At 43.3% G+C, this 13,778-nt stretch overlaps 2 protein-coding genes across 3 annotated transcripts in view; one reads left to right on the forward strand and one right to left on the reverse strand.

The window, feature by feature from the left end:
- Nucleotides 1–6,041: 6,041 nt before the first annotated feature.
- On the reverse strand, nucleotides 6,042–11,254 carry GNRH1 (gonadotropin releasing hormone 1). Of its 2 annotated transcripts, XM_069944336.1 has the most exons (4): nucleotides 11,162–11,226; nucleotides 10,933–11,077; nucleotides 8,596–8,682; nucleotides 6,042–6,114 (listed from the first exon to the last, which is right to left on the reverse strand). In XM_069944336.1, exons 2-4 carry the CDS (start codon nucleotides 11,074–11,076, stop codon nucleotides 6,073–6,075), a joined length of 273 nt encoding a protein of 90 aa, XP_069800437.1. In that variant the 5' UTR covers nucleotide 11,077; nucleotides 11,162–11,226; the 3' UTR covers nucleotides 6,042–6,072. The 2 variants fall into 2 exon arrangements, with proteins under 2 accessions (XP_069800437.1, XP_069800436.1); XM_069944335.1 differs by having other exon boundaries at nucleotides 10,933–11,254.
- The window catches only part of CDCA2 (cell division cycle associated 2), a 34,575-nt gene continuing 32,012 nt past the window's right edge, over nucleotides 11,216–13,778 (forward strand). Inside the window, exon 1 of the mRNA XM_069944332.1 lies at nucleotides 11,216–11,234. The gene's annotated coding sequence lies outside the window, so the exon portion shown is untranslated. The remainder of the gene's footprint in view (nucleotides 11,235–13,778) is intronic.

Here is a 13,778-nt window from a genome sequence, read left to right on the forward strand (position 1 = left end):
GCCCCTATCTACACCTTTGGGAGACAATAGGATGCCCCCAGTATCTCCTCTTTGGGTGTTCTTCCAACATGGAGACAAGCCAATCAAGGAGAACATGATCTACAGGACTAAAAGGCATCCTTTCAGCAAAAGAACCAATAGGAAACTAGTGCTAGATCAGCCAAATATTCAAAACAGCCCTTCTCACATGTAAAGATAAAAGGAAAATGGCTCCTGAAAGATCATGTAACTTTTTCAAGGGGAGGGAAATTATTGGTGACATCATTTGGTGTCTTTTTTTCATTCTCCTGATCAGGAAATCCTGAAAGCATTTCCTGATGGTTTCCTAAAGGTCAAAACGGATTACTGTCAGGAAATCCTGATGGTTTCCTGAAGCCTTTTTTGGCCTCCTGATCAGGATTTCCTGGCAGGAAAAACTGACACTGACGTGTGAATGGGGCCTTAGCTCTCGTTCTGTGTGCAAAAATTGAAGCCGATCATAATATACAAATGGACGCCTTGTTGCCGATGATTCACTTCTTCTTGCTTCCTTCTCATATTTTCTGAATTGATCCCACAACGATTGCCAACGACTGTGAACCTGAAAGGAAAACATTAAAAAAAATAAATGAAAAATGAAGGTAAAATAGCTGATCAATACTAGGACATGATCAAGTAGGCCTCCAGTGCTGACAGTTGTGTGCAGGCTAGGCTACCAATGATATCTGGGACCCACCAGGAATAACACAGGCTCAGCTTCTCTGTCATATCTAGGACACTGATTCCCAGGGGCAAAAAAGGTTAAGTCTAGGGGGGCCCGGTGGCTGCTGAAGCTGGTGACACATGGCACCATCAGGCAACTGTGTGTGCTGATCCGAAAGGCAAAAAACCAACTTCTTCCACATCCTAGCTCAGCCATGCCTCCTCCTTCTGACCTCCACCCTTCCTTCGCCTGCGTACACACTCCCTCCTTCTTCACCCTTGCCCTGTCAGCGCTGCTGGGTAGCAAATATAACATGTTTCTACTTTTTAAAAAGGGCTGTTCACCTCTAAAATGGCCACAACATAGTGGTCTTTGTTGAGAAAGGAGGGTGGTCTGCTAAAAGAAGGGTATTGTCTATACAAAAACTATTTGAAAATGTGTTCATTGATAAAACCTTTCAGCACAAGCTGCAAAAAACAGAGGTCTGCACAAGCAAAAGCCCTATTGCACGGAGCGATTATCGGCCGTATTCATAATCGTCCCGTGTAATTGAAGGCACATGAACGATGTCAGCTGATTGTTGCAGTCATTTGTCTTTCAACATGTTGAAAGACAAACGACTGTGATAGCAGAGATCTGCTGCCATCACTCCGTGGAACAGGAGTGGCGGCAGCAAACCGCCAATATCCTCTATGGGCTGACTGGATGATCTAGCGATCACCTGGACAACATTTTTTATACAGAAAAAAAATACTGCCCACACCATCCACACTCAAAGAATAAAAATGACCGTAGAATCAACCTACACATGAGTTGTTTGGTCATATATTCCAACAGAATTTGCCATTATGTAAAAAAAGGGGAAAAAAAAAAAAAGACTAGAAACTTAGATTACCCAAAAATTACTTTTAAAAATAGCAACCCTGCAAAAAATAAATAAATAAATAAATAAAACGCAAAATAAACACCAAAAGAACCCTTCTATGTGCCCCATATAAGTAGTTTTCAAACATATGTGCCACTCTGTGCCCTCATATAGTATAGGAGATCTTCTTTGTGCCTCCATCTAGGTAGGGTGTAGTACTGGAGGTATAGTGGATAAGGGCTGTAGTAGTACAGATACAGATGAGGGGTGCAGTAATAGTAGCAGCACAGGTATAGATGAGGGGTGTAGTAGTACAGGTACAGATGAAGGGTGTAGTAGTACAGGTACAGATGAGGGGTGTAGTAGTACAGGTATTGATGAGGGTTGTAGTAGTAATACAGGTACAGATGAGGGGTGTAGTAGTACAGGTACAGATGAAGGGTGTAGTAGTAGTACAGGAACAGATAAGGGTTTTAGTAGTACAGGTATAGATGGGGGGGTGTAGTAGTAGCAGCACAGGTATAGATGAGGGGTGTAGTAGTAGTACAGGTATTGATGAGGGTTGTAGTAGTAATACAGGTACAGATGAGGACCAGAGGTCCTCTCTGGTGGAGGCCACAGGGCCTACAGGATAAGGTGATAACATTGCGGTGGTCCTGTAACTGTACAGGGGGATCAGGGGTCTGCACTGCACCCCCCCCCCAATCCCCCTGTACAACTCCAGGACCTGCAGCAACTCTATCAACTTAGGGCCCTATTCCACAGTAACGATAATCGGCCCCATTTGGCCAGATTTGGCCGATTATCGTTCGGTGAAATAGAGAGAACGATCAGCCGATGATCGTGTCATCGGCTGATCGTTCATTTAGGGCTATGGTTGAATAGTGGTGCGCGGCGGGCGACCGACAATTTGACAAGCAGCAGCAGCATCATACATTACCTGTCCAGGCTTCTTCTCCGCGCTGTCTTCGTCCCCGGGTCCCGTGCGCTCTATCTTCAGAATGGCCGGTCAGCTGACAGAGCGCTCAGCCAATCACAGGCCGGGACCGCCGCGATTGGCTGAGCGCTCTGTCAGCTGACCGGCCATTCTGAAGATAGAGCGCGCGGGACCCGGGGACGAAGACAGCGCGGAGAAGAAGCCTGGACAGGTAATGTATGATGCTGCAAGGACATCGGTAACGAGGCAGCCCTCGCTCAACGATCATCGGGCCATTGAATAGGCCCAGTAAATGAGCGACGATCTAGCAGATCGCCACTCGTTTACATTGTTGATCGGGTCCTCCTCGGCCCGTGGAATAGGACTCTTATCCTGCAGGCCCTGCGGCCTCCTCCTGAGACAAGGGACCTTCATTTGCATCCGAGAGGGGAGGAGGACACTATGTGCAAGGGGCAGGGGACAGGTCAGCAGCAGCTCTGTTAAGCAGCTGGAGGCCGCCGGCCTGCCCGCACGCCCCACACCGCCTCTCTCCAGCCTGCCCACTCGCCCCCACCTGACATTGTCCCTCTCCAGACTGCACTTGTAAAATATCAATTCTCCAATTTTATTGAAACGCCATTAGTGTGCATGAAATATACCAGTCCCTAGAGCATGGGTCTCAAACTCGTGGCCCTCCAGCTGTTGCCAAACTACAATTACCATGCCGCAAGTTTAAGACCTCTGCCCTAGAGGAAAAAACCTCCAACTCGTTTCTGGTGTGTTTTCATTAGGCATCCTTACTCATGGATGGCATAAAATGTATGTCAATTGTACAGGGAGTCCAGGGGTAGACAGGAATACTTGCTCTTGTAAGAATATGTAACAAGCCATTGTGTGTTATGCAAAGTGCATAGTATTACTGTACTGTACTATGTTAAGCGTCTCAGGTCTTCTGCATGCGCAATGGTGTCAAGGTATCTGGGCACACAGCAGAGAAGAAGGAAAAAGGGTCGGTCTCAGCGCCAGTAACTATTTTCTTTTTAATTCAGTGGGCATCCTAAAAAGTGAGGAGAAACTACCTACTGGGGGCATCTAGTTACATAAAGGGGTTATCCAGTTGGATAAAAAAAAACATGTTGATTCACCCTTCCCCCTCCTGTACACTAACAATTCATTTTTCAGTCTCCTTCCCTCTGTTCTGAGCCTGCTGCTTTTTTGCTGAAGACACAGAAAACTCTGTGAACCATTTTCTCAGTTTCTCTCCCCCCTACCTTCTGTGATGTCTCTTATACACAGTTTTCTATGTCTTCAGCATAAAGCAGCAGCTCAAAACTGAGGGAAGAAGACTGATAAGGTAAAGACAAGAATGGAATGAATTGTTAGTCTCCAGGAGGGGGGATGATTCAACATGTATTTAACCTAACTGGATAACCCCTTTAACTCTTTAATAGAAGGAGTTCCTACCTATTTAGAGGATTACCTATCTAATGAGGGTATAACATACCTACTGGGGTCATGTACCTCATAGGGAAAATTTCCTACTTATTTAGGGCATTACCTGCAGGTTGGGGGTGTCTACCTATTGGGGGGGGGGGTTCTACCTCCTGAGAGCATCTACCTAACGGAAAGGGAATTAATGGGGGAGATTAATTACTGGGGCTTCTACCATAGGGGAAATTATTTACCTATCTGGGCTTCTTCCTAATGGGGCACTACCTACCTACCTACTGGGTGCTTCTAGGTAAGATTATCTACTTTCTAGGTTATTCTAGCTTATGCATACCTACTTACCTATTCACTATGTAAAGGTGGGAAATGTGTTACAAAATGTGCAGATATTTGGCACATTGTGCAGAGATAAGTCATGGTTGGAAGAAGTCTTTATGGTTGTCTCAGCCAAATAGAGAAAAAAGGTTAAGATCAAAACTCCAAGAAGACACCCCCTGTAAGTAACTGAATGTAACTGCAGTGTAACCTCTTAAAGTGTAGACCTGGAATCAATACTATATGGGCACTGTATGGAGTGGTATTGGTCCGTGTACAGTGGTTCTAATTCAGTATCACGATGGTCTCTATGTGGTAGTAATAATAGTGGTGATGGTGTGGAAAAATATCAGTCACTTGTTATTAGAGATGTTGGTCTGTGTATAGTGGATTTTATCTAGTAACAACAGGATGGTATTAGTCGCTGTAGCAGTAATATTTAGTCCTGGTGTTGAGGTATTTTTTTAAATCCCAAACCTTTACAAAAAGATGCATATACCTCTGGTGAATGGTGATGCATACCCTGTATACATACTGGTTTTGTTATATTTGTACTGTATTAGTACTTCACAGGCTCTTCTGCTGTAGACTGGTGTTATATAATTATTAGTAAGATCTTACCGTTTCCCAGAGGGTTTTTTTTCACTAAAATCATTACCCAGTACTTTGATCTTATTAATTTTCTTATTTTCAGTATAATGGTTCACCTTTAGCATGGGGTCATTTAATCTCTTTTTATTGTCATCCTGCATGGTTGACCCATAGATAAAGCTGGAGCAAGTGGTTGTATCCTAGAGGACTGTTGCGTTGAAGAGGGCAGCTTCTTGGGGCATGCAGGATGCAGTAGCTGGCACTTTATTAAGGGAACCAGCAGAATGCCCCTATGCGGATAGGACAGAGCACTCATCAAATATTCTGCCTAATATCTTGCAAGAGAAAATTAGCGGCACTCACCACGTTTGTAGCAATTCCGAAGTTCCTTTATTAACAAAAATGAAACATCATAACAGCAGGTGAGGCGCCAGTGAAAGCCATAGTGTGTTACCGGTTACAGTTGTTTCGCGCCCTTCCGGCGCTTCTACAGGCGGTCTGTATAAGCGCTGGAAGGGCGCGAAACAGCTGTAACCGACAACACACTATGGCTTTCACTGGCATCTCATCTGCTGTTATGATGTTTTGTTTTTGTTAATAAAGGAACTTCGGAACTTTGGAACTGCTACAAACGTGGTGAGTGCCGCTCATTTTCTCTTGCAAGATATTGTAAAGCTGAAAGACTACGTATCACTAGCTAAGCACCCCACATAGACTTACCTAATCTGTCTACCTGCAAGGATCCACTCTTTATATGCCAGAAAACAGTGTGTTTCATTAGTAGGTAATCCCCGATGTGCTGGTGCTGTTTCTCATTACTTTAGTTTAAATATTCTGCCTGATGCCTCCATACTCTGACCTGTGCACTGAACATGATGATCAGATAGGGAGAGGGCTGAGCATACAACACTGGAGCCTAGGGAGGTAGTAAATGAAGCAACGTCAGACACCAGATATCAGCTCATTTACTGACCTAGACTACCAGGGCATTTAGCACAGTATACTGTGAGATTTCACTGATCGGTGCTTGTTTGACCTCTGTCAGTCGGCCACGTTACAGGGCCCTTAGGTAAAGCAGATGTCTTAGAGACCATTGGTGGCAGTGAGACATCTCTTAGCGTATGGCCTGGTGGTCAGTACTATATGGATCAAAAAACATACCGTGTTTTGCACAAATCCAACACAACTCATATCACATAATCTCAGTTTATGTTTTATTACAATCTCTTCTATGAAATAAGGTGTTTGAGCACGTCACATCTTCTTTCTGCCAGTGTCTCCCTCCAGCCAATTCATCTGTAATTGAAAATATACAATAAAGATTTACTTAGAGAAGTACTACACCTAGATTAAGATTCACAGTCACTAAAAATAACATTTGAGGTGTCATCAGGTGTGTCAGAAGTTATTGATCACAGCGGATCTTGCTGCTGAGACCTGCTGTGATTGGGAGATATAGCCGAGGAGAATTTGCAGCCATATCTCCGTAATGGCCTCTTCTGACAATGTAAGTCTATATAGCTACGTTGTTGGATTTAGTGGCCGGCCAGTGGATCGTGCTGCTGTCATGCTCCCTCCCCAGCTATATCTCCTGATCACAGCAGGTGTCAGCAGTGAGACCCACTGTGATCAATAACTTTAACCTGTCTGATGTCAAAAGTTCTTTTTAACCTTTAAACGACCCATGACATAAATGTACGTCATGGCGCTGCTAGGGAGGTTCAGAGGGGGACCGATTGCTGTGCCCACTAATTAGGCAATTAGATGCAGCTGTCAAAATTGACAACAGCATTTAAATGCCTGTTTTCCCCTGTACCTGGTGGTCTAGTGGCGGGATCGCATCATATATCAAAATACACAGCACTGATTTCTCATAGAGATTAATGCTGTGTATATACACAGCAAAGATCGATTAAATTGGTGATACATTGCACTGGCCTGCTGCAGGCCAGTGCAATGTATTGCAGAGCCTGGATCAGCGTCATTGCAACGCCTCTCTGAACTCCCCCCACGGCACCATGACGTACCAGGTATGTCATGGGTTGCTAAGGGGTTAAGGAACATTTATTTTTTTAAAAGGTTATAATTTTTTAAAAGCCAGCAAATAAAGTAAAAGTTACACAAGTTACATATCGTTGTAATCGTACTGACCTTAGGAACACGTATAACGTCAGTTTTACCCTAGGGTAAACAGCGTAAAAACAAAACCTCCCCAAATAAAAAAAATATATATTTTAATTTCGCCACACAATTTTTTTCTGGTTTCACAGCATATTTTATGCAAAAATTCAGCCTGTCATTGCAAAGTACAATTAGTGGCGCAAAAAATAAGGGCTCATCTAGGTCTCTAGGTGGAAAAATGCAAGTGCTTTGGCCTTATATACACAAGGAGTAAAAAAATGAAAGCGCAAAAATGGAAATTGGACAGGTCTTCTAAGGGTTAAGATCATATTACCTATAATACTTTGACCAAACATCAATTTAATCTTTGATAGGCTAATATACAGTTGAAATTAACACTCTAGAAAATTAATATAATTAATAAGATAATAAAGCTAGCAGAAGCTTAGTATATACTGATCTATTATTGAGCTCAATTGGGGACTCCCGAGGAAGCTTGGGTGAAACCAAGGTGACATCCATATAATTTTTTACATGTATGTATTGGCCTGGGCTGTTCTGGCAATCCAGCAAGCACTGTGCACTTTACCAAGTCCACCACCAGAGGGTCAAACTGTGCGTATGCTGTATATATTGACTAATGCACCTTATATATGTTTTTTGTGATTTTGTATCCCATGCCTCCTGCCTCCATGGTCCCTATTTGTAATGTGTGATAGCTTATGCAATAATAAGGGAGATATGCAATAAAATATTGTTTATATTTTTTAAATTATATTGGTTGTAGGTGTTACATTATACATTTGTCGTTAACGTTCCCCCTTAAATAAAGCACCATCCCCATTTACCTGGCTGGATCTACTAAGAGGCGTACGTCTCTTATGGTACTTTTACACGGAGCGATAATTCGCCCGATCGCACGATTAACGCTTTTGAATGAACGATGTTTTTTTTTATAACGATCAGCGTTTAGACGAAACGATACATCGTACGGAATAATCGTTTTGCGATCGCTTAAGCCTATCTCACACATAGGGAAAATCGTTGAAAGAATGTTTACACTGAACGATCTGTGAATTTTTTGCGAACGATCAACGATGATTTGAGAACATGTTGAAAGATCAAAATGAACGATTTCTCGCTCGTCGTTTGATCGTTCGCTGCGTTTACACGTATGATTATCGTTCGAATTCGATCGTTATCGTGCAAAAACGAACGATCAATCGTTCTGTGTAAAAGGACCATTAGTAAATCCAGCAGGACCTGCACCTGGCAGACAGAAGTTTACACCTGTTCCCGACCAGGTGTAGATTTCTGCATGGATAACACCTGTTTCCTGGCATAAACCATGATAAGTAAGATGCGGGATGAGCTTGCGCCTCTTCTCCGCCTTTCCGCCCCCCCCCCCCTACTCGTTTACGCCTGGGGTATGCCATGGAAGAGGAATACTGTGCCCCCTTGTGTTTGAGAACGTCCTAAATAATCCAAAGCCAGAATTATGGAAAAATAAAGTCTTGATCCAGCTGGCATGATCCACACAAAATCAGGACTGGTGCAGAGGGGAGGGGTGTGTAACTGAGGGAGGTATCATCCCTATCATTATGGTTTGACACTCATTGGTGGTTCCTATGGATTGTACTACTTTCCGGCACTCACCAAAGCTTCTTTCATGAGGCCAAGTCTGTTCTGTGGTAGAGAACACTCAAGACGCTGCGGCTCTGCAGCTCTGAAGGAAACTTCATTCTAAGAAATGAACAAAAACAGATCACACTCTTAAAACAAACAACCGAACGCAACATAAACAAAGGCAAGGGCATGAGAAAAATTGATTTAATATTTTACAAATACAATATTTTATTGTTTTTACAGATAATTCTACACAGAAAGACCAGAGCAGGACTGGCTATGGCCCAATTTGCAGATGACATCAACACTTCAAGTTACGTCAAGTTACAGCCCTGGCTATTTTGTGAAACGTTAAAGGGGTAGTTCAGCAAAAAATGTTTTCTTTCAAATCAACTGGTTCAAGAAAGTGCCAGAGATTTGTAATTTAAAATGTAAAATCTCAAGTCTTCCACTACTTATGAGCTGTTGTATATCCTGCGGGAAGTGGTGTATTCTTTCCAGTGTGGAGAGCAGGAGAGGTTTTGTATGGGGAATTACTACTGCTCTGGACAGTTCCTGACATGGACAGAGGTGGCAGCAAAGAGCACTGTGTCATGCTGGAAAGAATACACTGCTTCCTGCAGGACATACAGCAGCTGATAAGTACTGGTAGACTTATTTAATAGAATTTAATAGAAGTAAATTACAAATCTCTAGCACCAGTTAATTTTAAAGATTTAATTTTTTTTTCTCTGAACTACACCTTTAAGACTATACAGTATGTCTTTTACTCTATATTTGTCCATAGACAGGTCATTTAATAATCTTATCCATTATACAAATAACATTGATCGTAGCTAACACCTAGTGTATTCTAAGCTTCAGTAGAATAAGTTAAAGAGTACCTAGCACGAAATATAACTTTTGACATGTTATCAGATGTGTCAAAAGTTATTGATCCCACTGGGTCTCATTGCTGAGACCAGCTGTGATCAGGAGATATAGCTGGGGTGAGGACGCTGCAGTCGGCATATTCACTACCTGGCCATATCTTTGATACTGCTGTTAGAGTGGATTGTGCTGCTGCCACGTCCTTTCCCTGGCTGTATATCCTGACCCCAGCGGGTCAAAAGTTATACTCCGTGCCAGGTACTCTTCAAGGTGCTATAGTTGGTTAAACAATAATTCTGTTATCTCTCCTGTCCTCCCCATTAACATAAACATTCGGTACAGCCATACTTTCCTGTGTTCTGCATGGGTGAGAGTAAAGGCCCTATTCCACGGAACGATTATCGTCCGTATTCGGCCAATATCGGCCGCTACGGAAGATAATCGTCCCGTGGAATAGAGTGCAACGATCAGCCGACATCGTTCATGTCGGCTGATCGTTGCAGTCGCTTGTTTTTCAACCTGTTGAAAAACAAGCGACTGATATAGCAGTGATCTGCTGCCGTCGCTCCGTTGAATAGGAGCGTCGGCAGCAGACGCTGCTATATCCTATGGGCTGCCCGGACGATCAGCGATCACCCGGGCAGCCCCCGCGCCGCCCCCTCCCGCACCCACCCGCTCGCTGCTGCCGCGCTGAGTAGCGGCGGCAGCGAGCGGGGAACGAGGAGCAAACAAGCGCTGAGAGCGCTCGTTTGCTCCTCTTAACGACCCGTGTAATAGGCCCTTAAGCTGCAGACAGACAGCTCTGGTGCTGGTTTATTTTTCAGAGAACAAAGGGGGTTGAACAGTAAAATCTCATCATACTCGACACCATTTGCATCAACAACTTCTGTCAGAGAAGACTCAGGAGGCCCCCATACACTTTATACTGACAGCCGGTGCTAGCTACATCAGTATAAAGTGTATGGGGGCCTTTAGCTCCATCCAAAGGAGAGATTTTGTATGACTGTATATTGTAGATTAAAATGACTATTTCTGGTCACCAACTAAGTACAAGTTACCAGAGAAATCAAATCATGTACTAACAAACATTCTCTTTGTTACTAAGTGAGAACCTAAGCAGGGCTCCCCTATCTAAAGGGACAAACTGATAGAAAGTAAAGGGGTCAGGAACTAGTCTAATGGTCTTAGAACTGGTCTAAGGGCTTTCCGTCTATATATATATATATATAAACATGGGGGAGATTTATCAAACATGGTGTAAAGTAAAACTGGCGTAAAGCAACTGGTTGCTAGGGGCAACTGAGCCAGTTTCACTTTACACCATGTTTGATAAATCTCCCCCTTGGTATTTTCTATAGGCCTCCTCTTTTCTTTGACCAGCATGAGTTCTCTTCTTCTGTACAATGAAGAGAAGCGATCACTTATGTCTGGTGTAATTCCCTAGTGACCTAGCAGTCTTCCCCACTTTCTGGCCCTGGTAGACCCATGCGTTGTTACCTCTGGGTAGGCGTCCTGGAGACTTTCAATCTCCCGCTTTCCTCCTGGTCGCAGCCCATAGGACCAATGCTGAGAATGGCTCATATGATCAGACATTAGAAGAGCAAGTACAAGGAGGAAACATGGCGTCCCACGGTGGCTCATCCTGAAATAGCAAACCAGTATGTGGTTACATATGTCCAACCAGGTTCTGTGTTATTTCCATACGTGCCATATTATGGGTCCGTACAACACCGATTCCTAACACGGCCATGGCTGTAAGTCCTAACCCTCCTGATAAGAGCCCAGAGGCTGGATGTAAGGTGAGACTGTGTATTTCCCCTTTGGTTTATTCTGAATGCTGAAAATTCCACTTTCATTCCGTAGAACAGGAAATGATGGAAAAGAGGAACTGATTATTGTTTTCATTGTAATCTACTATGATGATTATGATTGACGTTTATACTAAGTACACATGGCAAAATCTAAAGGTGGGAATACACCTTCAATACACATACACAAGAACGGCCAAGTATTCCTGTGTTCTCTATGGGGAGGGGTAAGCCACAGTTAGGGCCCTAATACATGGAGCGATAATCTGCTGTCCAGGCTTCCCAGCGCACAATAATTGAGCCGTTTATGGGCTCTAATTGAGCGCTGATGTAGCAGAACGGCACTTGCTTACAGTGTATAGTCAGGCCGTGTAGGACAGTGCCTAGACTGCTCTGGCTGTGGCTTATCTCTCTTAGAACAAAGAGCTCAGGCAGTGATTTTCCATCACACCTGACCCTGATCTCCACCAACATCATCATCCCTAATACAAAAAATGGTGCCTCTACACAGACAGATTTATCTGTCAAATTTTTTTAAGCCAAAACCAGTAACAGACTATAAAAAGGAAAGCCTGAGATTTCTCCTGTTTTCAAATCCATTCCTGGCTTTAGCTTCAAAAATCTGTCAGATAAATCTGCCTGTGTGAATGCACCATAAGGGTGCATTTACACAGAAAGATTATCTGACAGATTATCTGCCAAAAATTTGAAGCCAAAGCCAGGAATGAATTTGAAAAGAGGAGAAATCTCAGGCTTTCCTTTATGACCTGATCTCTGTTTATAGTCTGTTTCTGGCTTTGGCTTCAAATCTTTGGCAGATAATCTTTCTGTGGAAATGGACCCTAAGTTCCACAGCTCTGGCACCTGTATAAGACACTATACAGGACCGATTTTGTTCCGTGTGGAATACAGATGTGGAATGCCTGTAATGGACTTCTCCCCCGCCCGGGTAGCACCTGTGATAAGATGCTGGGAGCGGGTGAACTGTACAGATTTGCACCGCGCTGTAATGACAGAGCCGCGCGGCTGATTCATTACATATCTATACAGTTCCCCCGCTCCCAGCATCTAATCACAGATGATGCTCGGGCGGGGGAGAAGTCCGTTACAGGCATTCCACATCCGTGTTCCGTGCAGAACACGGAACATGTGAATACAGCCTAAGAGTATGGTTTTGGCATGCAGATAAAAAACTTGCCCACATTTGGTGATGAATGGATACACGATTATGCTTGTTTTACCGACAGAATGGTTGGTCATTCAACTACTTCAAATTTCTATTTATTTATATATATGTATTGCCAGAATACCACTTTAAAGCCCCATGTATGCAATCGCATTACGGCTTCTCCTAAGCTCTATAGAGCTATATTTATAGAAATCTAAGATGACCTCCCATATTGCTGGGTTCCATATGAATGAAATAAAAAAATAAAATTAGACAATGTTCTATTTAATCCCGTATTTTGGAAATATGCTCCCAAGATACATTGTACCAGGTTTAATACATAACTCACATTTAGAATTCTGCAGGTCTCCCCATGATCACTGACCTCACAACACCCCCTGCTGAGTCAGCATCTTCTGTACAGCACACAACCTGCTGATTCGCATTCTGAATGATGTAGCTGTAAAGTATATCTGTCATCAGACTATGAAAGACCATTAATATTAGATCTGTGGGGGGCCCAACTTCCAAAAAGTACAATGCTTACATAATACAAACCAGACTCATACTCAAAAATTAAAGAAGCTGCAGCGCTCATGTTAGTGCCTTGGCTCTCTGCAAGCAGCTGAATAATACAGTTGCCAGGAGTCACAGTGATCTATCCTAAAGGCCCTATTCCACGTAACGGTTATCGGCCAATAATCGTCCCATGGAATAGAAAGCAATGATCAGCCAACATCATTCATGTCGGCTGATTGTTGCAGTCGTTTGTCTTTCAACCATGTTGAAAAACAAACTACTGTGATAGCAGCAGTCAGCTGCCGTCGCTCCGTGGTCCGCCCGGACGAACTAGCGATTTTAAGAAACTTTGTAATTGGGTTTATTAGCCAAAAAATGCATTTTTATCATGAGAAAGCAGTTTGAAGCTCTCCCCCCTGTCTTCATGGTTCTCTTATGGAGAGAGGAGGAGGGAGTTGAGACACCAAAACAGGACAACAAAGAGTTACTTTACAGCTACATCACCGGCTATCTCCTCTGAAGTCAGCACCGACCTCTCTGACCTCTGAATACTGGCTTTCACATAGCTCCTGCTGTGTAATCCTTTGTTCTCTGCTGGCGACTAATCTCCCTCCTTCATAGAACAGACAGGGACATGTCTGATGGAACAAGACATAATTTCCTGATATTTTGCAGTGAATGGAAAAGAGAAGGGGGGGCCTGCCTAATAAACCCAATTACAAAGTTTCTTAAAATCGCCTGGACTATTGATTTCTGCAAAAAAAAAAAAAGACAGTGACACTTTAAGATAGATCATCAGTTAAAATTGGTTGGATAACCAATCATCATGTACATGTAAATGTTTTTTT

This window comes from Dendropsophus ebraccatus, chromosome 1, assembly GCF_027789765.1.
Source record: "Dendropsophus ebraccatus isolate aDenEbr1 chromosome 1, aDenEbr1.pat, whole genome shotgun sequence".
NCBI lineage: Eukaryota > Metazoa > Chordata > Amphibia > Anura > Hylidae > Dendropsophus > Dendropsophus ebraccatus.

Bases quoted from the DNA above. Each gene is read 5' to 3' on its own strand.
- GNRH1 (XM_069944335.1), bottom strand. From the start codon at position 11,076: ATGAGCCACCGTGGGACGCCATGTTTCCTCCTTGTACTTGCTCTTCTA. The intron at 8,683-10,932 runs GTAACAACGCAT...TTCATTTCTTAG, and splicing joins TCCAGGACGCCTACCCAGAG to AATGAAGTTTCCTTCAGAGC. The intron at 6,115-8,595 runs GTGAGTGCCGGA...TTTCAATTACAG, and splicing joins GCCTCATGAAAGAAGCTTTG to ATGAATTGGCTGGAGGGAGA.